Source organism: Xenopus tropicalis, chromosome 5 (genome assembly GCF_000004195.4).
Source record: "Xenopus tropicalis strain Nigerian chromosome 5, UCB_Xtro_10.0, whole genome shotgun sequence".
Lineage (NCBI taxonomy): Eukaryota > Metazoa > Chordata > Amphibia > Anura > Pipidae > Xenopus > Xenopus tropicalis.
The window spans coordinates 18,217,505-18,240,651 of record NC_030681.2 but is presented as its reverse complement, the minus strand read 5'-3'; the positions used below and the strand labels follow the sequence as shown (position 1 = coordinate 18,240,651).

Sequence of the window (23,147 nt, the reverse complement as noted above, 5' to 3'; positions counted from 1 at the left end):
TATTGATTAAGAAGGCCCACTTGTTGGTACCAAACTTGGGAAAGCAGGCTCATAGCTCAGTTAGGATTCACCTAGTTGGCAGTCGGTATCCACCCATTTTTGCCCATAAATGGACCAGTTAATTGATGTCCTGATCAGGAATTGCTTGGCTGTCAGCCAATATCATCCATGGCCAGTTTAACAAATTACTGCTGATCAGCCTCCTCTTTCTACACCCTTGCAAGCCTGACTCTGTATGTAGTCAGAAGAATTTCTCTTCTTGCTGTCACTGCCCTTGTCTGTTTTTTTTTTTAGCTTTTGTGAAAATCAAAGCACGAGGCCCAAATACCTCAAATACTGTAAATTCTTGTGGCCCTTCTTTGCATGCCTTTTGGAATTGTCTCTTCTGGAATTTGGATCCTGCAGTGAGGGATATTTATATAGAGATTTTCATGTCAAGGAATACTGTATGAAATGTTTGCAGAGAAATTGTGGCTCGGCTTGCCTGGGTTTAGACATTATATGCTAAGGTGGAATTTCAATGTTGCTTATGAAATCGGCCTAGAAACCAGATTGCCAAACTATGATGTACTATTGCAGGGCACTTGCATAGAACATGATTATAATGGGGAGCTATAACTTGCAGAAAGCAGTTTTTTTTCTGTAATCTCGAGCCAGTTGGTGTTGGATTGTGACTCCACATCACCGCAAGAACATTGTTTGTTTCTATATTAAAATGTACCAGTGGTTCATGATTACCTTCATAAAATGAATCCACACCCCAGACTTAATTAGCTTAATAAATGTTAATTTTGTATATCATGGCTGGTACAGAAAAATATATCTATGTATTATATACAGGAAGGTCATTTGTAAATGTCCCTGAAACTTTGGAGTTTTTATGATTTCAGCATTTGTTGAATTTAGTTGCACTGAGGGCTGTAGAATCTATTTATATTTTAACTTTACATATACAGGTATGGGATCCCTTATCCAGAAACCCGTTTTCCAGAAAGTTCTAAATTACGGAAAGGCCATCTCCCATAGACTCCATTATAAGCAAATAATTCTAATTTTTAAAAATGATTTCCTTTTTTTCTGTAATAATAAAACAGTACCTGTACTTGATCCCAACTAAGATATAATTACCCCTTATTGGGGGCAGAACAGCCCTATTGGGTTTATTTAATGGTTAAATGATTCCCTTTTCTCTGTAATAATAAAACAGTACCTGTACTTGATCCCAACTAAGATATAATTACCCCTTATTGGGGGCAGAACAGCCCTATTGGGTTTATTTAATGGTTAAATGATTTCCTTTTCTCTGTAATAATAAAACAGTACCTGTACTTGATCCCAACTAAGATATAATTACCCCTTATTGGGGGCAGAACAGCCCTATTGGGTTTATTTAATGGTTAAATGATTTCCTTTTCTCTGTAATAATAAAACAGTACCTGTACTTGATCCCAACTAAGATATAATTACCCCTTATTGGGGGCAGAACAGCCCTATTGGGTTTATTTATTGGTTAAATGATTCCCTTTTCTCTGTAATAATAAAACAGTACCTGTACTTGATCCCAACTAAGATATAATTACCCCTTTTTGGGGGCAGAACAGCCCTATTGGGTTTATTTAATGGTTAAATGATTCCCTTTTCTCTGTAATAATAAAACAGTACCTGTACTTGATCCCAACTAAGATATAATTACCCCTTTTTGGGGGCAGAACAGCCCTATTGGGTTTATTTAATGGTTAAATGATTCCCTTTTCTCTGTAATAATAAAACAGTACCTGTACTTGATCCCAACTAAGATATAATTACCCCTTTTTGGGGGCAGAACAGCCCTATTGGGTTTATTTAATGGTTAAATGATTCCTTTTTCTCTGTAATAATAAAACAGTACTTGTACTTGATCCCAACTAAGATCTAATTAATCCTTATTGGAGGCAAAACAATCCTATTGGGTTTATTCAATATATATATATGATTTTTAGCAGACTTAAGTTATGGAGATCCAAATTACGGAAAGATCCTTTATCCGGGAAAACCCCAAGTCCCGAGCATTCTGGATAACAGGTCCCATACTTGTGGCAGGGAATTCCTGTGCTCCTCTGAACTATATGCGTGCCAATAGTGGGCAATAAATGATAGCTACAGTGGTGTATATGGAGAGGACTTCTGGGTGAGCCAAGCAATATGGTGACTGCCATTTTATATAATTACAAATATGCCAAGGAGAATCCATTAATCTGGGGAATCTTGCTCATCACCCCTGCACATCCCTTAGTGGGGTTTTGGGACCTGCAAAAACAGATGAAGGCTATATACTGACAGTATCTAAAATGTGTACACAATGTAATGTTTCCTCCACAAGGCCCCTGAGATGCTTGGGGCCCGAGGAAAATGTCTACCCTACAACTTATGCAGCACAAATAAATAACTATTGAGTGCATTTCGTTGTAATGGATTGGCTGTTTAGGAACTACATTTCCCAGCAGCACCATTTTGGCTCATTCCAGGGGTTGTAGCTGTGTCAGAATAAGAGTGGTGGGCTGGAGATTCCTGATGTGCATCTCTTGTGTGATTGTTGCAGTTCGTAGATAAGTTGAAATGTAGGAAGCCTGGGGCAAGACATGGAGGAATCTAGAGGCTCTGACATTCGGTTTGTTTCCATTTGGTGGGCATCAGAGCAGCATGTTGTCCTAAAGCTTTTATGGTTATCATGGGCTCTGTAATGCCTGGTGCTTCCAAAAAGAACATCTTTGCAATTGCTGGGATAACAGGTAGTTTAGTCCTGATATAAGATGTTATGGAAACCATCATGCTTTCCTGTACAGACTCTCATAGTTAATGCACCATCCCCTGACGCCATATTGCCTACTGCCATATAGTTATGGTCCCTTCGGATTTCCTACCTTAAGTCTACTAAATAAATTATTTAAACAGTAATTAAACCCAATAGGATTGTTTTTCCTCCAATAAGTATTAATTATATCTTAGTTGGGATCAAGTACAGGTACTGTTTTATTATTACAGAGAAAAGGGAATCATTTAACCATTAAATAAACCCAATAGGGCTGTTCTGCCCCCAATAAGGGGTAATTATATCTTAGTTGGGATCAAGTACAGGTACTGTTTTATTATTACAGAGAAAAGGGAATAATTTAACCATTAAATAAACCCAATAGGGCTGTTCTGACCCCAATAAGGGGTAATTATATCTTAGTTGGGATCAAGTACAGGTACTGTTTTATTATTACAGAGAAAAGGGAATCATTTAACCATGAAATAAACCCAATAGGGCTGTTCTGACCCCAATAAGGGGTAATTATATCTTAGTTGGGATCAAGTACAGGTACTGTTTTATTATTACAGAGAAAAGGGAATCATTTAACCATTAAATAAACCCAATAGGGCTGTTCTGCCCCCAATAAGGGGTAATTATATCTTAGTTGGGATCAAGTACATGTACTGTTTTATTATTACAGAGAAAATGTAAATTATTTGATTAAAATGGAGTCTATGGGAGATGGCCTTTCCGTAATTCTGAACTTTCTGGATAATGGGTTTCCGGATAAGGGGTCCGATACCTGTATTTTGATTTAACATGCTACATTTATAAATGTCATTGGGTTTAATGCATCTGTGCATTTTTTAGCAAAAATATAAGAAGACCTGTGAAAGAATCTTATCAAATTGGCATATGTTTATCAGTACATATTGTCCTTTTACATCTTTAAGCCAATATTTTTTGAGGTTCATGGTTTACCTGACAGGAAATAATGCAGGTTTTCAATGTATTAGGAACATGTGTGGGGATAAAAGAACCTGCATTATCCACTAGTCCTCCCTTATTCATCTGTAATATAAAGAGGACATTAGAAATAATGGAATGAAAGCTTTTAATTTACAGCATGAATTACTGAAACATAGTAAATTGCAGACCTACGACAATACTACATCTAATGTATTTCTGTTGGCTGTCAGATTTCTGTTTGGGTGGGTCTGCGTATGTGGTAGGAACTAACTACATAGCTTCATTGTGGGAAGCAATAAACTGCACGCAGTTCTTGGCACCTCTTGGCTCCAAGGGATTTATTTATCAACGAGTGCAATTAGGACTTGCCACACTTTGCCACAGTGAAATTCCAGTGTTAAATCTTCATTTCTATGGGATTTTTATAGAATTATTAAAGGGAGAATTACCACCATCATTCAGCCAATGATTAATAGGTCTTTAAAAAACTCATAGAAATGAATTGAGAGCAATGGAATTTCAATCTTGAAGACTGTGGCAACCTCCGATTTCACTGATTGACTCCACTTTTAAGGGGAAACTATACCTTTAGAATGAATACTTAACCGACAGATCATTTATATAACAATAAGTGATCTATTAAAGAATCAATTTGCTATATGCGTATCTGTAAATACTGCAATTTTACCTTTTTTCTTTGAGCCACTATTTGGTATTATTGTATGTGCTTCCTCAGAGGTCAGGAAAAATGACTGTAACTGTAAAGGTCCCCATACACGGGCACATTGTAGCTGCCGATATCGATCCCTTGGACTGATTTGGCAGCTTATCTGCCCGTGTAGGGGCAGAAACGAGGGGCCTGGCCGACCGATATCTGACCTGAAATTGGCCAGATCTCGATCGGGCAGGTTAGAAAATTCAGTCGGATCGGGGACTGCATCGGCTCGTTGATGCGGTCCGCGAACCAACTGCCCCATTGCCGCCAGTATAATTTGATCATTTGGCTCCCCGATATCGCCCACCCGTAGGTCGGGATATCGGGTGCAGATCTGCTCGCTTGGCGATCTCGCAAAGCGAGCGGATCTCAGGGTGTATGGGCACCTTAACAGGGAGACGGATGCTACTGTATCCTTGGTTTGTGTGTGAGCACAGAACCTAATACGAATACTTAAAATGGCAGTGTTTCAGTATGGGATTTTTCCAATCACACATACCACTAGAAACAGATATTTTTCATAAACAGGGCTTTGTATGAAGTAGTGGTGTATATATAAGATGTTTTATGTGATATATATTTTATAGAGACCGCTAACATAAACTATTATAGTTTCCTTTAATCACTTTATGTGATGTGTATGTTATACAGTATATGTCTAACAGCAAATACATAGCTGTGTGGCTTAAACAGATGTGGCCCTAGGATAACTTCTTGAAGACAAATAATATCGTTTTTTTCCACTTGAATCAACGCCCACCCCCTGTAAGAAAAATAATTAGCAGTACAGACTCTCTTTTTTAACATTTATATATATATATATATATATATAATTTCATTCATAACAATTTGCCAGTTTCTTTAGCACAAATAACGCTTTGACTTATTCTTCTGTAGTGGTCTCAAAAACCTACAGATTAATTTCTCTGAAAAAAAAATGGCTGCCTGTGAAAGGGTGAATTTCTGTGTTTGAAGTGGTGTATCATGTTTTTAATAATGCCTACTGCTCTTTGTGACATTCTTCTCTCTTTTTCAGCTGCAAGGAGGAGAGCCTGCGTCGCTTACCAGGCCAGTGGCTATGCAGTGTCTTGGAGGAAATTAAATCGAGTGATCCTTCTTCTAAACTATGTGCAACCAGACGCAGTGCTGGGATTCCATTCTATATACAGGTACTCTGTATACTCCTGCCAATAACCCAATTGCAGGAATATTGATTTACCATGAAAGTAGCCTATTGGCTGTTGTTTTCCCATGCCGACATCAATAAAAAAATTATTTATGGTAGAACATTATGATCACTATCAAACATACAAATACTAACTGGCACGGAATATATTCAGGGTTTTAACATACAGGTATGGGACCTGTTATACTGAATGCTCAGGGCCTGGGGTTTTCCAGATAAGGGATCTTTCCATAATGTGTATCTTAAAGGAGAAGGAAAGGTAAAAACTAAGTAAGCTTTTTCAGAAAGGTCTGTGGATATACAGCAATAAACACTTACAGAACTGCTGCTCTGAGTCCTTATTGAAAAGAAACTCCCATTTCTTTACTTTTATTCTGTGTACATGACCTTCTGTGTCCTGCTCTCAGAAAAATCGTTAAGGGCACGACATGAGTCTGCTCAGTTTTCTCCTCTCACCCCCTCCCATCTCTGTTCTCTTCCCCTCCCCTTTCTGCTGTAATCTGAGCTAGCCGCAGCCTAAACTACAGCACGGAAGTTACTGAGACCAAGCTAAATTGGCAGCTGCTATCTAAAACAAACAGGGAGCTTCTAGGGCTGTTTACTGAAGTATGGCAAAGCTTTCCTTCTCCTAAGTCTACTAAAAAAAATAATTTAAATATTAAATGAACCCAATAGGGTTATTTTGCCACCAATAAAGATTCATTATATCTAAGCTAGTATCTGGTAAAAGCTACAGTTTTATTATAACAGAGAGAAATATCATTTTTAAAATTTCAATTATTTGATTAAAATAGAGTGTATGGGAGATGGCCTGTAATTCAGAGCTTTCTGGGTTACTATACATAGGCTGATAAACACTGCTGATTTGGTCCTTCCAGCTGAGTTGCCAGCTCATTGGCCCATGTATGGTGCCCAGTGACATGCCTGCCTGAGTGATATCTGGATAAAACTGGGCTGATCTCAATTGGGCAGGATGATTTTGATTTTTCTGTCTGTCGAGGACCGCATCAGCAAATATAATTCAGTGTGTGTATGTATATATATATATATATATATATATATATATATATATATATATATATATATATATATATATAGCAATCCAAGCTGCCGGCACTCACGAAACAAACCAGTCAAGGTCGCCTGGGTGCAAAAAATCAGCAAAGCGTACAGAAAGAGAATTCAGCAGTCGCACTCACAGGTCTTAACCCTTTCACTGCCAGCCGTTTTGGACAAAGCGGAACTTCTACTGCCAGACAGTTTTTGAACATTTTGCACTGTTTCACTTTAGGGGCCTTTCCTCGGGGGGACTTTTAGTTTACCCAGGAAAACAATATATTGTTTTTTTCAGGACAACCTAAGCTTTTAAAATATGGTGGAATTTTTGTGTAATTCCAATTTTGTAACAAGATATAGGCTTCTAGATGTCTAAAAAATGAAAAAAAATAATATTTTCCATAATATAAACACATATACCAAAAACAAAAAATATTTTATGCATGAAAATACACCTGATTTGGAATGTCCCATGTCTCCTGAACGTGCCAATACCAAATATATATAGTTCTATGGAGATTTCTCACTTGTATAGGTCAAAACCCTCCAGCAGTACCCTACCAAATTTCCAAAGCACTGCTCCAGAAAGCTGCATACTTTAGATTTTAAGGCCAAAAATTCCGCTAACAGAAAGTTTATCCCAGAAAATTTTACATTTTTAGAAAGAACAGATTCTGGGGAATCCAGAATAGGTAGAACTGTCTGTCTGCTCCAAACTACCAAGTCGCAATGCTTTCCTAAAGTTATTCGTTTTTATCAAAATTTGTAAAAAATTTTAAAAATCGCTTCAAAGCTTCCAGTCAATAGTATCTTAACTCCTAAAGGTCATAAAGTAACCAAATAAAACACCCTAAATATGAACGCCAGGGGTCCACTGAACAGTTTGATGCCCAATATGTATAGGTTTAGCTAAGTATGTGGCATGTAGGGGCCCCAATGGGAACATACCCCCATATGTACTGTCATTTCTGTCATTTCTGCGTCTGCAAAATCAACATTTACATCATTATACGTGGGATAACGCTAGTAAAAAGTAAATTCACCCCAGAAAGCCATATATTTTTGGAAAGTACACATTCCCCCGAATCTAAAATGGGTACCCATGTCTTTCTACTCCAAAGTACCAAGCCGCAAAGCTTTCCTAAAATTGGCAATTTTGATAACATTTCCAAAAATCCACTCAAAGCTTCCAGTTTCCAGCATCTTATCTCCCACATAGCATTAGGTAGCAAGATAAAACACCCTAAATATGAACGCCAGGGGCCCATTGAACAGTTTGATGCCCAATATGTATAGGTTTACCTAAGAATGTGCCATGTAGGGGCCCCAATGTGAACATACCCCCATATGATCTATCATTTCTGTCATTTCAGCTTCTGCAAAATCAACACATTTACATCATTATATGTGGGATAATGCTAGTAAAATGTACATTCACCCCAGAAAGTCATATATTTTTGGAAAGTACACATTCCCCCGAATCTAAAATGGGTACCCATGTCTTTCTACTCCAAAGTACCAAGCCGCAAAGCTTTCCTAAAGTTGGCAATTTTGATAACATTTCCAAAAATCCACTCAAAGCTTCCAGTTTCCAGCATCTTATCTCCCACATAGCATTAGGTACCAAGATAAAACACCCTGAATATGAACGCCAGGGGCCCACTGAACAGTTTGATGCCCAATATGTATAGGTTTACCTAAGAATGTGGCATGTAGGGGCCCCAATGTGAACATACCCCCATATGATCTATCATTTCTGTCATTTCAGCTTCTGCAAAATCAACACATTTACATCATTATATGTGGGATAATGCTAGTAAAAAGTACATTCACCCCAGAAAGTCATATATTTTTGGAAAGTACACATCCCCCCGAATCTAAAATGGGTACCCATGTCTTTCTACTCCAAAGTACCAAGCCATAAAGCTTTCCTAAGTTTGATGATTTTTATGGCATTTCCAAAAATCACCTCAAAACTTCCACTATGCAGCAACTTATTTTCTACAGATCATTAGGTACCAAGACAAACCTCCCTAAATATGAACCCCAGAGGTCTACTGAACAGTTTGATGCCCACTGTACATAGGTTTATCAAAGCACATGGCACTTAGAGACCCCCAAATATACCTTGTGCACACTAATTTCATGGCTTATCTTTACCCAATTCATAAACACACTGCAGTTTTATGAGGGGTAGAAGCTGCAGAAATGTAGGGTGACCCCTAAAAACCATATATTTTTGGAAAGTACACATTCTGACAAATCCAACAAGGGTAAAGAGTCCTTTCTACACCAAAGTACCAATCTGCAAAGCTTCCCTAAAGTTAGTGGTTTTTATGACATTTCAGAAAATCGCATAAAAATGTTGCAATTTGCCGCATTTATCTCACACAATTTCTTGCGTACAAAGGCAAGTCACCCCAAATAGGAACACCAAAGGCCTACTGAACAGTTTGATGCCCAATATGCATAGATATACCAAAGTCTGTGGTGTGTACTGAACCCAAAATGAAAATAGCGCATATGGATTTCTCGTCTGCCAACTCAGCTTTTGCACACAGAGCCCCCTGACAGCGTATTATGTGCAGTAACCCCCCCTAACTATACAGAGAAACCAAGAAAACCATATATTTTTGGAAAGTACACATTCTGACAAATCCAACAAGGGTAAAGAGTCTTTTCTACACCAAAGTACCAAGCCACAAAGCTTTCCTAAAGTTAGTGGTTTTTATGAGTTTTCAGAAAATTGCATAAAAATGTTGCAGTTTGCCGCATTTATCTCACACAATTTCTTGCGTACAAAGGCAACTCACCCCAAATAGGAACACCAGAGGCCTACTGAACAGTTTGATGCCCAATATGCATAGATATACCAAAGTCTGTGGTGTCTACTGACCCCAAAATGAAAATAGCGCATAAGGATTTCTCGCCTGCCAGCTCAGCTTTTGCACACAGAGCCCCCTGTCAGCGTATTATGTGCCGAAACTTCCCCTAACTATACAGAGACCCCCACAAAACCATATATTTTTGGAAAGTACACATTCTGACAAATCCAACAAGGGTAAAGAGTCCTTTCTACCCCAAAGTACCAATCTGCAAAGCTTTACTAAAGTTATTGGTTTTTATGACATTTCAGAAAATCGCATAAAAATGTTGCAGTTTGCCGCATTTATCTCACACAATTTCTTGCGTACAAAGGCAACTCACCCCAAATAGGAACACCAGAGGCCTACTGAACAGTTTGATGCCCAATATGCATAGATATACCAAAGTCTGCGGTGTGTACTGACCCCAAAATGAAAATAGCGCATAAGGATTTCTCGCCTGCCAGCTCAGCTTTTGCACACAGAGCCCCCTGTCAGCGTATTATGTGCAGTAACCCCCCCTAACTATACAGAGAAACCAAGAAAACCATATATTTTTGGAAAGTACACATTCTGACAAATCCAACAAGGTTAAAGAGTCTTTTCTACACCAAAGTACCAAGCCACAAAGCTTTCCTAAAGTTAGTGGTTTTTATGAGTTTTCAGAAAATTGCATAAAAATGTTGCAGTTTGCCGCATTTATCTCACACAATTTCTTGCGTACAAAGGCAACTCACCCCAAATAGGAACACCAGAGGCCTACTGAACAGTTTGATGCCCAATATGCATAGATATACCAAAGTCTGTGGTGTCTACTGACCCCAAAATGAAAATAGCGCATAAGGATTTCTCGCCTGCCAGCTCAGCTTTTGCACACAGAGCCCCCTGTCAGCGTATTATGTGCCGAAACTTCCCCTAACTATACAGAGACCCCCACAAAACCATATATTTTTGGAAAGTACACATTCTGACAAATCCAACAAGGGTAAAGAGTCCTTTCTACCCCAAAGTACCAATCTGCAAAGCTTTACTAAAGTTATTGGTTTTTATGACATTTCAGAAAATCGCATAAAAATGTTGCAGTTTGCCGCATTTATCTCACACAATTTCTTGCGTACAAAGGCAACTCACCCCAAATAGGAACACCAGAGGCCTACTGAACAGTTTGATGCCCAATATGCATAGATATACCAAAGTCTGCGGTGTGTACTGACCCCAAAATGAAAATAGCGCATAAGGATTTCTCGCCTGCCAGCTCAGCTTTTGCACACAGAGCCCCCTGTCAGCGTATTATGTGCAGTAACCCCCCCTAACTATACAGAGAAACCAAGAAAACCATATATTTTTGGAAAGTACACATTCTGACAAATCCAACAAGGTTAAAGAGTCTTTTCTACACCAAAGTACCAAGCCACAAAGCTTTCCTAAAGTTAGTGGTTTTTATGAGTTTTCAGAAAATTGCATAAAAATGTTGCAGTTTGCCGCATTTATCTCACACAATTTCTTGCGTACAAAGGCAACTCACCCCAAATAGGAACACCAGAGGCCTACTGAACAGTTTGATGCCCAATATGCATAGATATACCAAAGTCTGTGGTGTCTACTGACCCCAAAATGAAAATAGCGCATAAGGATTTCTCGCCTGCCAGCTCAGCTTTTGCACACAGAGCCCCCTGTCAGCGTATTATGTGCCGAAACTTCCCCTAACTATACAGAGACCCCCACAAAACCATATATTTTTGGAAAGTACACATTCTGACAAATCCAACAAGGGTAAAGAGTCCTTTCTACACCAAAGTACCAATCTGCAAAGCTTTACTAAAGTTATTGGTTTTTATGACATTTCAGAAAATCGCATAAAAATGTTGCAGTTTGCCGCATTTATCTCACACAATTTCTTGCGTACAAAGGGAAATCACCCCAAATAGGAACACCAGAGGCCTACTGAACAGTTTGATGCCCAATATGCATAGATATACCAAAGTCTGCGGTGTGTACTGACCCCAAAATGAAAATAGCGCATAAGGATTTCTCGCCTGCCAGCTCAGCTTTTGCACACAGAGCCCCCTGACAGCGTATTATGTGCTAAAAACTAAAAAATATGTATGTGTGCACACTTGCAAAGAAGTGATAGGGTGTATAGGTGTGTATATGTGTGTGTAAGTGTATGTAAGTGTAAAAAAAAAAAAAATGGAAACTGCAAAAAAATTAAAATCAGCAATAAAAATGACAGTTAGTGTAAATGGTGTAATGTGTGTGTAATAGTGCAAAAAATGTACCTGGGGGCAGATCTCAAAGGCAGGCTGGCAGATCTCTGTGCTGGAGGGTCGCAGGGGGCTGCAGGCAGGTCCACGAGGCTCCAAGAGTGAAGGGGGCGGCGCCAGAGAGGGGATTTTTATACCCCACGCAGCAGGCACGTCTTGATGACGTCGCTGCGACTTTGAGTCAGTCTGGGGGCGATCGGAGGAGGGAGAGGACCATCAGCGCCGGTAAGCTCGTTGCCTAGGGGGTTGTGGGGCTGGCAGCGCGTCTCTGCACTCGCATTGATCGGCGAGTGCAGAGAACGCGCTGGCTGAATGAGAAACGTAGCTCCTACGTGCTGGGCACTTAGCAACTTTTTTTGTCAGCACGTAGGAGCTACGGTCTTGGCAGCCAAAGGGTTAAATGAAAATAAAAAGTTGTTTATTGCCAAAAAGGGTGAACTAACGTTTCGGCTGTTGTTTCGGCTGGTGTAACAGCCGAAACGTTAGTTCACCCTTTTTGGCAATAAACAACTTTTTACTTGTGGGTGTGCACTACTTGACACACGCTGTACAATGTTGTTGGGTTGTTTTACTGGTTCCATCCAGATTACCTGCCCAGGAATGAGTTTGTGGAAGTTTATCAGAGTTGATTGCAAGAAAATTCAAATCCTGTTGGTCAGTCACCACCCTGTGCTGGTGCGGGAGGTAATCAGGCTACCAGAAAGTTATCCTGTACATTTAGTACAAATACAGTGTTTACGTATCTGGCCAAATTTGGTAATTAAGCTTATCTGGGTTACATGATTGTCCTGTTTAAAGGTGGCCACACACGTGGCGATTTCCGATCTTTCGTGCGCCCATCGGTCGCACAAAAGATTGTACAATTGGTCACTAACGGTTCAGGGCTGAATCGGCAGATAAGGAGGTAGAAACAATAGGATTTCTACCTCCTTCTGCCGATTCAACCCTGAAGGCAGATTTTGATCAGGCCTCTCTATGGCGCCCGATCAAAATCTTTAAACCTCGCCGACTTGCCATACACTCACCGAATATTGTACGAAATGGGGTTTCGTACAATATTATCGGTGCGTGTATGGCCAGCTTAAGGCCAGCTTGATAGATAAAGACATTTGCTCTTCCTGCAGCAACCGAAGCAGTGTGGAGGGCTTTCCACCGCCAACTCCTGTTGTTGCCTGTGGAAAGCCAATTTGGAGCGGTTAGTGGCCCGCTGTAGCAGAGATCTGTCGCAGGCAACTGAGCCGCTCTGTGGGTCCTTACCCTTAAGGTGGAGTATGTTATACTTACATGTTCTCCAAATGTACTTGTTTTTTTTGTCTCAGTGAGGATGGCAGTAAGAAGGAAAAGACTAATAGTATATGGTATATGAAGCATAGACCTCTACTTTTGCCTTAGTTCCTTAGCTTTGAATGCAGTCCAGTAATGTAGCAATACATTTTAGTGTTTTTATTTCTTCCCAGTCACTCTTAATAACTTATTTTCATATAAGCCTGAGCCTGCATGTCCTTCAACTGGCTGGCACTTCAGTGCAGTTATGAGGAGCTTGGCTGAAGGCTAAATGGCTCTGTGGGTTAACTGTTTTGGCCCAAGCTATACCAAAGTACATACTAGAGCAGGAATCCCCAACCTTTTCTACCCATAAGCCACATTCAAATGTAAAAATAGTTGGGGGTCAACACAGGCATTAAAAATGTTCGTGGTGGTGCCATATAGGGGCTATGACAGGCTATTTGGTAGCCTCTTTGTGGACTGGCAGCCATCAGAAGGCTTTGTTGGCAGTGCACCTGTTTTATGCAACCAAAACTTGCCTCCAAGCCAGGAATTCAAAAATAAGTACATGCTTTAAGGCCACTGGGAGCAACATCTAAAGGGTTGGTGAGCAACATGTTGCTCTCGAACCACTGGCCTCCTAGAGGCTATTGTATTTGTTTTGAGCCCTGTGAAGTTGCACTTAAAAGGAATAAAGATGACGTCTTTTCACATACTGGGTCTAAGGGGCCACCCAGGGGCATACAAGTGATCCCAATTGTCTTCTTCTGAAGGGAAATCTGTAAGAAATGTTCCTTAGCAAGTGAGAAGCCTAAAGGAAAATAACCAACAATTGCAGACTGAAATAATTAATAACTAAAAAATGAATTAAACAGACCAGTAAGAAAGTAGTGTTTCTTTGACATACTTTTATTCTATTTTTTCATTTTGAAGCTACTGACTTAAAGTTGATGCCAACCTTGAGCAAAGTTCTACTGATATGGTAGGACCTGACAAAATAAGTATTATATTGATCCTTTCCATGATCTTAATAAGCAAACAAATAGGGCTGAGGTGGACAACCTCTGAAATAAATTATTACGTAACCAACCTTAGTATGCATTTGAAAATTTGGGCTATTTATTATGGTCGTGTCCTCTGAATGCTATGTGTATCTGTTGCTGTCAGTGGGTGGTTATATAAAGAAACTGCCAAATCATCATCTCCTCTCACATGCTGCTATATTATTATCCTAAATATACATTCTAGTAGACCTCTAAGGAGCAAACATATTGACATTATTTGGCTTCTGTTTATATAACTTGATGCTTGAAATTGTTGCGCATAGTTCTATGTATTGAGTAAACACTTTGCTCAGTGTGCACAAACATATGAAGTCATTAGGGCTTGTCAGCAGTCTTAATGCAGTTATACAAGGTTTGTATCCATTTAAACTGAAATTTATAGAGAAGCTGATATCTAATCCCAGTTAATAGTCCCCAATAGTCTGTGACAGATCATAGATGAGTTGTGTCTGGTAGGGACACATGTTTGGTTGAGGACCTCACATATAAAGTTTAAATATCTTTAAAAACAAAGAAAATGGAAATAAGACATTTCTGTAAAAAATGTCAGCTAAAGTATGACAGTTGTTACGCTGAGCAGTTAATTTATATATTTGTTTTATTACAATCAGAGCATCACCACTGTGTGGTGGGACTTTATTGTGGATTAAAAAGACAATTATATTTAAGTCTAGTTGCAAATACATTTATTTACTATTGTAGTGATGGTTGCCCACAGAGCAAGTACTTCATTTACCTTTGTCTTTATAGATACTTTAGCCTATTTTAGAGGCATCCTTGATATCCTTTTTTTCCTTTACAACAGGAAAATACATAGACTTTTCTAGGAGACTATTCTGAGCCTTACAAAAAAAGCATTAGCGTTTAGATTTATTTGTGAAAGTATTGTTTTTAGAATGAGTTAGCATTAATGATCCATTGAATAATTTGGTGCTGGGAATACACACTTGCCTTCAACATAGTTTACAAAGTTCCAAGTTCTAAAGTATTTGGTTTTCATAGTTTGAAGGGCAACATTTCCTTAACTAAAGCTGGCTATACACTGGTAGATTTAAGCTGCCGATTCAGACCAAGTTGGCATCCTGTCAGCCTGTGTATGGACCCACCCAGACTGCCTTTCTGGTGGATAACTGGCAGGTACTGCATTATTATTATTATTAACATTTATTTATAAAGCGCCAACATATTCCGCAGCGCTGTACAATAAGTGGGTTACATACATTGGACATACAGAGTAATATATAAAGCAATCAATAACCGATACAAGAGGTGAAGAGAGCCCTGCCCAAAAGAGCTTACAATCTACAAGGAGAAAGGGTTGAGACACAAGGTGTGGGATTGGGGCATTGATGTGATCCTCTCCCAACCAGTCTTGCAACGCCTGTTATGATTCAGTTGTTGGCCAAAACAATCAGGTCAGCCCATTGGGCCCAGCGTATAAGTTGCCAAACAAGCTGACACTAATGCGTATGGCCACCTTAAAGGAGAAGGAAAGGTAAAAACTAAGTAAGCTTTATCAGAAAGGTCTATGTAAATACAGTCATAAGCACTCACAGAAACGCTGTCCTCTATCAAAAGAAACACAAGATTTCTTGTCTTCCATTGTGTATACATGTACTTTATTATAGGACTTCTCTCTCAAAAAATCCTTAATTCCTGGGACTGGAGTCTGCGCAGCTCTCTCCCTTCTCTTGCGCCCCCCTCCCATAAGAATTCAGAAAAATTTACTTCTCCTCCCTTCAGAATGTGTGATCTGATCCACCACACCTCTAGAGCTGCAGCAGGAAGCTACCCAGACCAAGCTAAAATGGCAGCTGCTATCTTAAACAAACAAAGGGAGCTTCCAGGGCTCTTTACTCAGGTATGGTAATGGTTACTGCAGAATAAATATAACATTCTAGGTGGTACTGATGTGGCAAATCTATTGGCACTAAAATGCCAAAATGATTTTCCTTCTCCTTTAAATGGTCATAATTCAGAAGGCCAACACATCCAAACACTATGTAACCAAGGAAATGGTTAACCTAGAACAAAGTGTACCAAACCCTGCTTTTGTTTTCTTGGTAGCCTTAGGCTCAGCTTATCTTTTGACAGATTGTTTTTTTTTTTCTGTTGATTCAAAGTAAATTTGTTCCCACATGTTGTCATCTATTGCGAAATCCAAGATACGGCACACGTCTTGCAAGATTATAGGAACTAAATTAAAGTCTTAATCTGAGAGCCAACCCCCTCGCTAGGTCAGAATGGCAGAATTTTATACACAGTTGTGGCCATCTGTGCGGTGATTGTCAAAATTATCCATTTTTTTATTTTCTCCCTCCGTTCACGGGGAAGCCCCAGATAAGCCATTCTAGAACAACATGTCTCTGGTTTCTGAGATCTCACTCAACTTGCATGCCATTAGCTCCGATAAAAGAACAACACCGGCACTCAGTTGCTTCCAACAAAGATTTATTGTTTCAATTAAAATATATTTTTTGGTGGTTGCCAAGCAAAATCCTATCAAAGAAAGCGTAGAGATTGCTAATAAGGTGCTTCAAGCATCCAAGGTCAAGGTTGTATTCCCCTTCAATGCACCCAGTGTTTGATAAAATATTTTTTAATTTGAATCTCATGAAAGTTTTATCACCCTCCCTCACTAATGTCACATTCCTTACTAAGCAGCGTTCTGTTTATTAAGAAACATTTTAATTGGGTTTTCATTATTTAATTTTTATAGTTTTTGAATTATTTGCCGCCTTCTTCTTCTGACTGTTTGCAGCTTTTATATGGGGGTCACTGACCCCGGCAGCCAAAAAACTATTGCTCTGTGAGGCTATTGTTACTTTTTATTACTCATTTTTACATTCCATCCCTCTCCTATTTATATACCAGCCTTTCATTTAAATCGCTCCCTGGTTGCTAAGGTCATTTGGACCCTAGCTTCCAGATAGCGTTTGAAACTCTAAACTGGAGAGCTGCTGAACAAAAAGTTAAATAACTAACAAGCTACAAATAATAAAAAATGAAGACCAATTGCAGATTCTCAGAATACTCTCTACATCGGTGATCCCCAACCAGGGGCTCGGGGGCAACATGTTGCTCCCCAACCCCTTGGGTGTTGCTCTCAGTGCCCCCAAACCAGGGAGTTATTTTTGAATTCCTGACTTGGGGGCAAGTTTTGGTTGAATAAAAACAAGATTTCCTACCAAATAAAGCCCCTGTAAGCTGATAGGGTGCATAGAGGCTGCCTAATAGCCAATCACAGCCCTTATTTGGCACATCCATGATGTGGCTCACGAGTAAGAAAGGTTGGGGATCCCTGATCTACATCAAACTAAAAGTTAACACAAAGGTGAACAACACCTTTAATTGATGTTGCTCAACAACAACCCAAGCATTATTGCTGCTAACTGCATCTTAGATGTTTTTAGGTTTCTTTTCTTTTATGGTTAAAAGATTCTTGGGTGCAATGCTCTAAAGATACATTAATATTATGGGAAAAATTTATACTAATCTTTAGGGATGCACCGAATCCTATATTCGGATTCGTGATTTGGCCGAATCCAGCCATTTTTTGAAGGATTCGGTTTTGGCCGAATCTACGGTCCTGGCCGAGCCGAATCCTAATTAGCATAAATTAGCATTAGGAAGGGTTAAATGGTAGGGGGAACAATTTCTCGTCTCGAGTGGCGCGTATGTCAAATTTTAACCCCTACCTTAATTAGGATTCGGTTCCGAATTCGGCAAAATCCATCAGGGTGGGTTCAGGGGTTTGGTCGAACCCAAAAAACTGGGTTCTCTGCATCCCTACTAATCTTAAATAGCAACATAGCTGAAGGTGAAAAAATGTCCATCACTTTCCACCCATGACAAAAGGCGGGGGCATACATTCCGGACTCCAAGATTAGACCACTCTATTGTACTGTATAAGTTAATACCAAGGACCTTATACAAATATGGGATCATTAGAAGCAAATAATCCTAATTTTTAAAAATGGTTTCATCATTAGTAGCCTTTACAGATCTATCTATGAAGGTTCTGATTTCATCCAGCAGCTCAGTCATTCTAGCCACTTTTCTCCTTCACTCCTTTTTCGTTTCGTAGCCCCACTAAATCTTAACATTTCTGTGCCATATCCTGGCTGTAAGAATCAATAAAGGGGTTTAATTTAGCTCAACCTCACATTAACACCATAAAGGCACATTTTGTAAAGATCTGTCAGAAAGTGAAGATGAAGTGTTTAGTCACTTTTATACTTGAGATACAATAGAAATGCTGCTGTGTAATAAGAAAAGAAAGAAATGCTGTCATTCTCCAAACACTGGTATCTAAAGCCCAAATATAGTCATTTTATCTCGATGTCGTGTTCAGATTTATTTCCAGCTTTTGCTGGGTTGTCTCAAATCAGATTGACATAGGTATTTGTTTTCTGTTCTTATGAATCTTTTTGGTTTCAAAACTAGGAATGTGACAGCAAGCATCAACTCTTTGGCCCGTTCCGCCTGTTTTACTTGTGACAGGTCTGGACGGTATATTTAATTCTGTTACATTCCCATTCTGCCGGTAATTTAAGCATTTCAGTTAAGTACGTATTTTTCTTTAAAAAAGTAAAAAAGTCTCTTTTTAACACCAGTCCTTTTGCCGTGCCTCTTTTTCAGGCCCTGTTGGCGTCAGAGCCCAAGAACAGTAAAGCAGGTTTTCTGAAGATGACCATGAAGCAGTTAATATCATTGGCCATGCCTGAGAGTGATGCTTCTGGAGATAAAAGCACAATTCCACAGGTGATGACTAACTACTGTTGCTACTATTAGCTAACTACTATTACTAACTACTAATTGTACTAATAATTTTGTACAAGATTAATGCCTCTTGCCCACCGCTATTATCAAATAGATATTATAACCTTTGTGGGGAGAGGGCAAACAAATGCTTGTTGTCATGGCTCACTCATAAACTACTGTTGTGAACGGAGAAGAGCTAGGAGGTTGAATAAATATATGTTAAAGGAAAACTATACCCCCCAGAATGAATACTTAACCAACAGATAGTTTATATCATATTAAGTGGCCTATTAAAGAATCTCGCCAAACTGGAATATATATATATCAGTAAATATTGCCCTTTTATATCTTTTCCCTTGAGCCGCCATTTAGTGATGGGCTGTGTGTTCCCTCAGAGATCAGCTGACAGGAAATAAAGCAGCGCTGACTGTAACAGGAAGTAGTGTGGGAGCAAAAGGCAGAACTCTGTCCATTAATTGGCTGATGGGGCCTAGCATGTATGTGTGCCTTGGCTTGTTTGTGTGCACTGTGAATCCTATGATCTCAGGAGGCGGCCCTTAATTCTTAAAATGGCAGTTTTCTATTTAGGATTACCCAATGGCACATACTACTAAAAAAAGTATATTTTTATGAAAATGGTTTATTTAGATGAAGCAGGGTTTTATATATGAGCTGTTTATGCAATATTATAGTTTTATAGAGACCTACATTGCATGGGGGTATAGATTTCCTTTAACTGGCTGAAGTGGTTTGTGTGCAGGCACTGTGTGTCCTATGATCCCAGGAGGCAGCCCTTTATGCAATATATTTTTTTATACATTGTTTGGGGAGTATAATTTTCCTTTAATGAAAATGGAAGTTGAGACTTCAGGCTTACTATGGGTTTAGCTACTGCTCTTGGCCCCTTTATAACTCTGGGCTACCGGGCTACCTTAGTTGTGGGCACTGTAGCTGCATGCTGGGCAACAAACATGTAGGGGAGGGCCCCACAGTCAGACACTTGTTAGAGATATGCTGCCTGCAGCTCTGGTAGGGAAATACATTTGGGGCAATCAGTAATTTGATTACCCTCTTATATCACCAACAGGTGATATAAAATCCACTACACTATGCCCCTTTAATCTACAGCTTATGGACATGGATCTTCATTGAACTCATTGAACTTCTGCCTAAGGAACAATATTTCTAGCCTACTGTTTTGTGGCCTGTTGTGCTTTAAATCACAGTGTTCCTAAGAAACTTGAGTCCTAACTGAGCTTGTGGTTGCTTTGAATAACATTTGAATAGAGGCCACTTAGCCATTATATACCATCACTTTTTTTTCTTTTTTTTTTTGGTTTTAAGAACTCAGTTTGCAGTGAATTCAGCATGTCTTGCAAAGTGAGTCAATATCTGTAAAAGCCTGCGATGCCTGCCAAGCCAAATACTTTGATTTCGCTGTCTGAGCCTCAGGCTTAGATGTAGGAACATAAAATGTATAGTGTGAATCAAGCAAATTGTAAGTGAGTACCTGTCCTTCCGTTAGTAAAGTTATGACAGCTCCTCTCACCGCTGGGCTACTATGAAAAACAAACAGGGCAGATGTGGAGGAGCCCAGTTATTGAAAGAGACTGTAAAGAAAAAATTCATTCAGGTCCGAGAATCAGATGTTGCAAATATTACATCTTAAATACAGTGTAAAACGTTGATGGGAGTTGAGCTGTTTTTGTTCAGCTTTAATTTGCTGCCAAGGGTTTAGTCAGGGCTGGAAGCGCGCAGTAAATTGACTCTAGTGAATGTTTATTGTGTGAGCGCATTGTGTTATATAGAAACACACACTGAGATATATCATCATCATCTGCTGAGAGGTGCTGAACATAACTAGCCATATATAGTTGCACCTTGGCTGCCTACTTGGCTACACTTGACTGAGTAGACAGCCATTTGGCACGTGTATGTTTTCATTATGATAACTAATTGTGGCTTGGTCAGGTATTGGTTGAAAAGGCTGGCAAATCCCATGGAGACAGGATCAAATCCGCTCTTTGGATGGAGTCTTCATCCCTGTGGTCTGCAAAGACTCCCCATGTGATCTCATCATTGGTTCTGGTGCCATACAATATGATCAGTTCTACTTGGGTGGTCAGACGTTGGAAATTGTTAAGAATATCCCAGTTGGAGCACATTTAGGTTGCTGCTCCATTTTCTAGAACATTAAAAAGTACGTTGGAAAATCTTGGCTCCACAAACAGTAGTGCCATTTTTTAAGATAGACTTGTGGATACTATAGGCTTGTGATCCACACACTCAAAAAATCCAACAAATGAACCATAGATGGTAGAATCCATAGTGCCTACACTCATATACTGGAATGCAGATTCTCTGTATCTGTGTTACATGTGCTGCTTGTACAAATAATGTAGCACATAGAGGGCTAGAATGCAAATTTCAAGGTTTAAATAGGTTCCTACAGGTATGCTGATTCTAAATATATTTCTTTGTGTTGGAATTAAGGAATCAATGAATTTATTTATTGATGCACAGATATTTTGACAAAGTGTAGTTATCCACATTATTGGTCTACTTTTCTAGAAGGGTAAAGCTGGCCATACACGGGCAGATCCGCTCGCTTGGCCAGATATCGGTCGGCCAGGCCCCTCGGTTCTGCCCCTACATGGGCCGATAAGCTGCCGAATCGGTCCAAGGGACCGATATCGGCAGCTATAATCGGCCCGTGTATGGGGACCTTAACTCCGCAATACTTCTTATCAGCTGAGGACCAAATAGACCCAATGCCTCAGTCTGTCTTGTTTCCAATCACATGACCGAATGCTGTTTTTAGACACTGCACATGGACCAATGGTCTTAACAACTACTTTAAATGTTGTTATTTAATTGGCAAGTGGATAAAGCATGGCCAACTGGTGGCCAGTCATGGGTGTCTGGAGTTTTTGTTGCTCTGTTGAACCCCTCTATGTAATTGACTGGAGGGTTGCATGAAGGATAGGATAGGATGAGGATAGAGATGAACAATGATTTAAGTTCATTGATTAAAGAAATAATGTTGCCTTCTCTCTCTTATAATACCTTGTTGGACTATCGACGTTTTGTGTGTAATGGTGTATAACGTGTCTTTCTGTCCTGATGAAGGCATGGTATAGCATGATTTCTGCATTACAAGCTGGGTTCAGCCTACTGGCTTCCCAAACTACAGTTATGAGATACCAGCCCAGTTACACCCATGAGTTCACCCTCAAAACCCAGCTGCAGCAGTTGAGTGACATTTCTAGAGTGGGTATGGAGTGTTGCTGCAGAGTTGGGGCATGTTATCTGGGTAGTGATGTAGCAGCTGTGCCCTACAGGGCACTTTCTGCAAACCCCTGGCCAAAACTGGAACACAAGTTTATATTGCTCAGATGACCCAGCAAACTGAAATGAGCTTACATATATATATATATATATATATATGTAATATATATAATATATTTATGTGTGTTTGATCAGTTCTGTCCACATCTGTTACTATTTTTTGCAGCTCCTTTTTTATACTACACAATCCCCTATTGAGACCTGCATAAATATCTGTGTCACGTTTAGTGGGGAGAATTCCTGGAACCATCTCAGGCAGTAGGCTTGGGTTTTTTAACACCTTCACGTCCTACCTTATTACCTGCCTATCTTTAATAAGTTGTGGGACACAGCACGGCACTTTACTCTTCGGTGGCTGCATTTTGAGAATATAAAGTATAGGCATATTAGAGTGCAGCTTTCCAGTTCAGTTATATTTGTGATTTAAGGCTCTGCAAAACTCAAATACAATAAAGAACTACAATTAAACCATAATTTTTCCATCAGGTTCATGCTTTGAATATCTTGCGAGCCCTTTTCCGAGACACGCGTTTGGGTGAAAATGTCATTCCATATGTCGCAGAGGGGACCCAAGCCGCCATTCTGGGCTTTACCTCACCCATCTGGGCAGTAAGTATCCTTTGGCTGGCTTTTAAGCTTTTGAAAGGACTGTACTGAATGCATATATTGAAAAAGAAACTCTAAAATTCACACATTGATAAATAAGCCTTCTCCTATAGCACACAGCAGCCCTATGTGGTCATGCCCAACAATAATGGGCTTGTGCTGGGGTTGGCAAACAAGGTGATCTTTGCCCAATTGGGCTGAAAGGTGGTAGGCCAAGTTGCACTGGTGGTGTCATTTGGTCTCCAATCTAACGATTGTATCCTAATATAGAT

The 23,147-nt window shown here is 39.6% G+C and overlaps 1 protein-coding gene across 3 annotated transcripts in view; it reads left to right on the top strand.

Annotated features, from left to right (window-relative positions):
* The window catches only part of thada (THADA, armadillo repeat containing), a 283,459-nt gene that overhangs the window by 68,838 nt on the left and 191,474 nt on the right, over window positions 1-23,147 (top strand). For all 3 annotated transcript variants that reach the window (XM_002932394.5, XM_012963890.3, XM_031901873.1), the window contains exons 23-25: window positions 5,494-5,626; window positions 18,799-18,921; window positions 22,756-22,878. In XM_002932394.5, coding sequence (XP_002932440.2) covers window positions 5,494-5,626; window positions 18,799-18,921; window positions 22,756-22,878 — 379 coding nt within the window. The remainder of the gene's footprint in view (window positions 1-5,493; window positions 5,627-18,798; window positions 18,922-22,755; window positions 22,879-23,147) is intronic.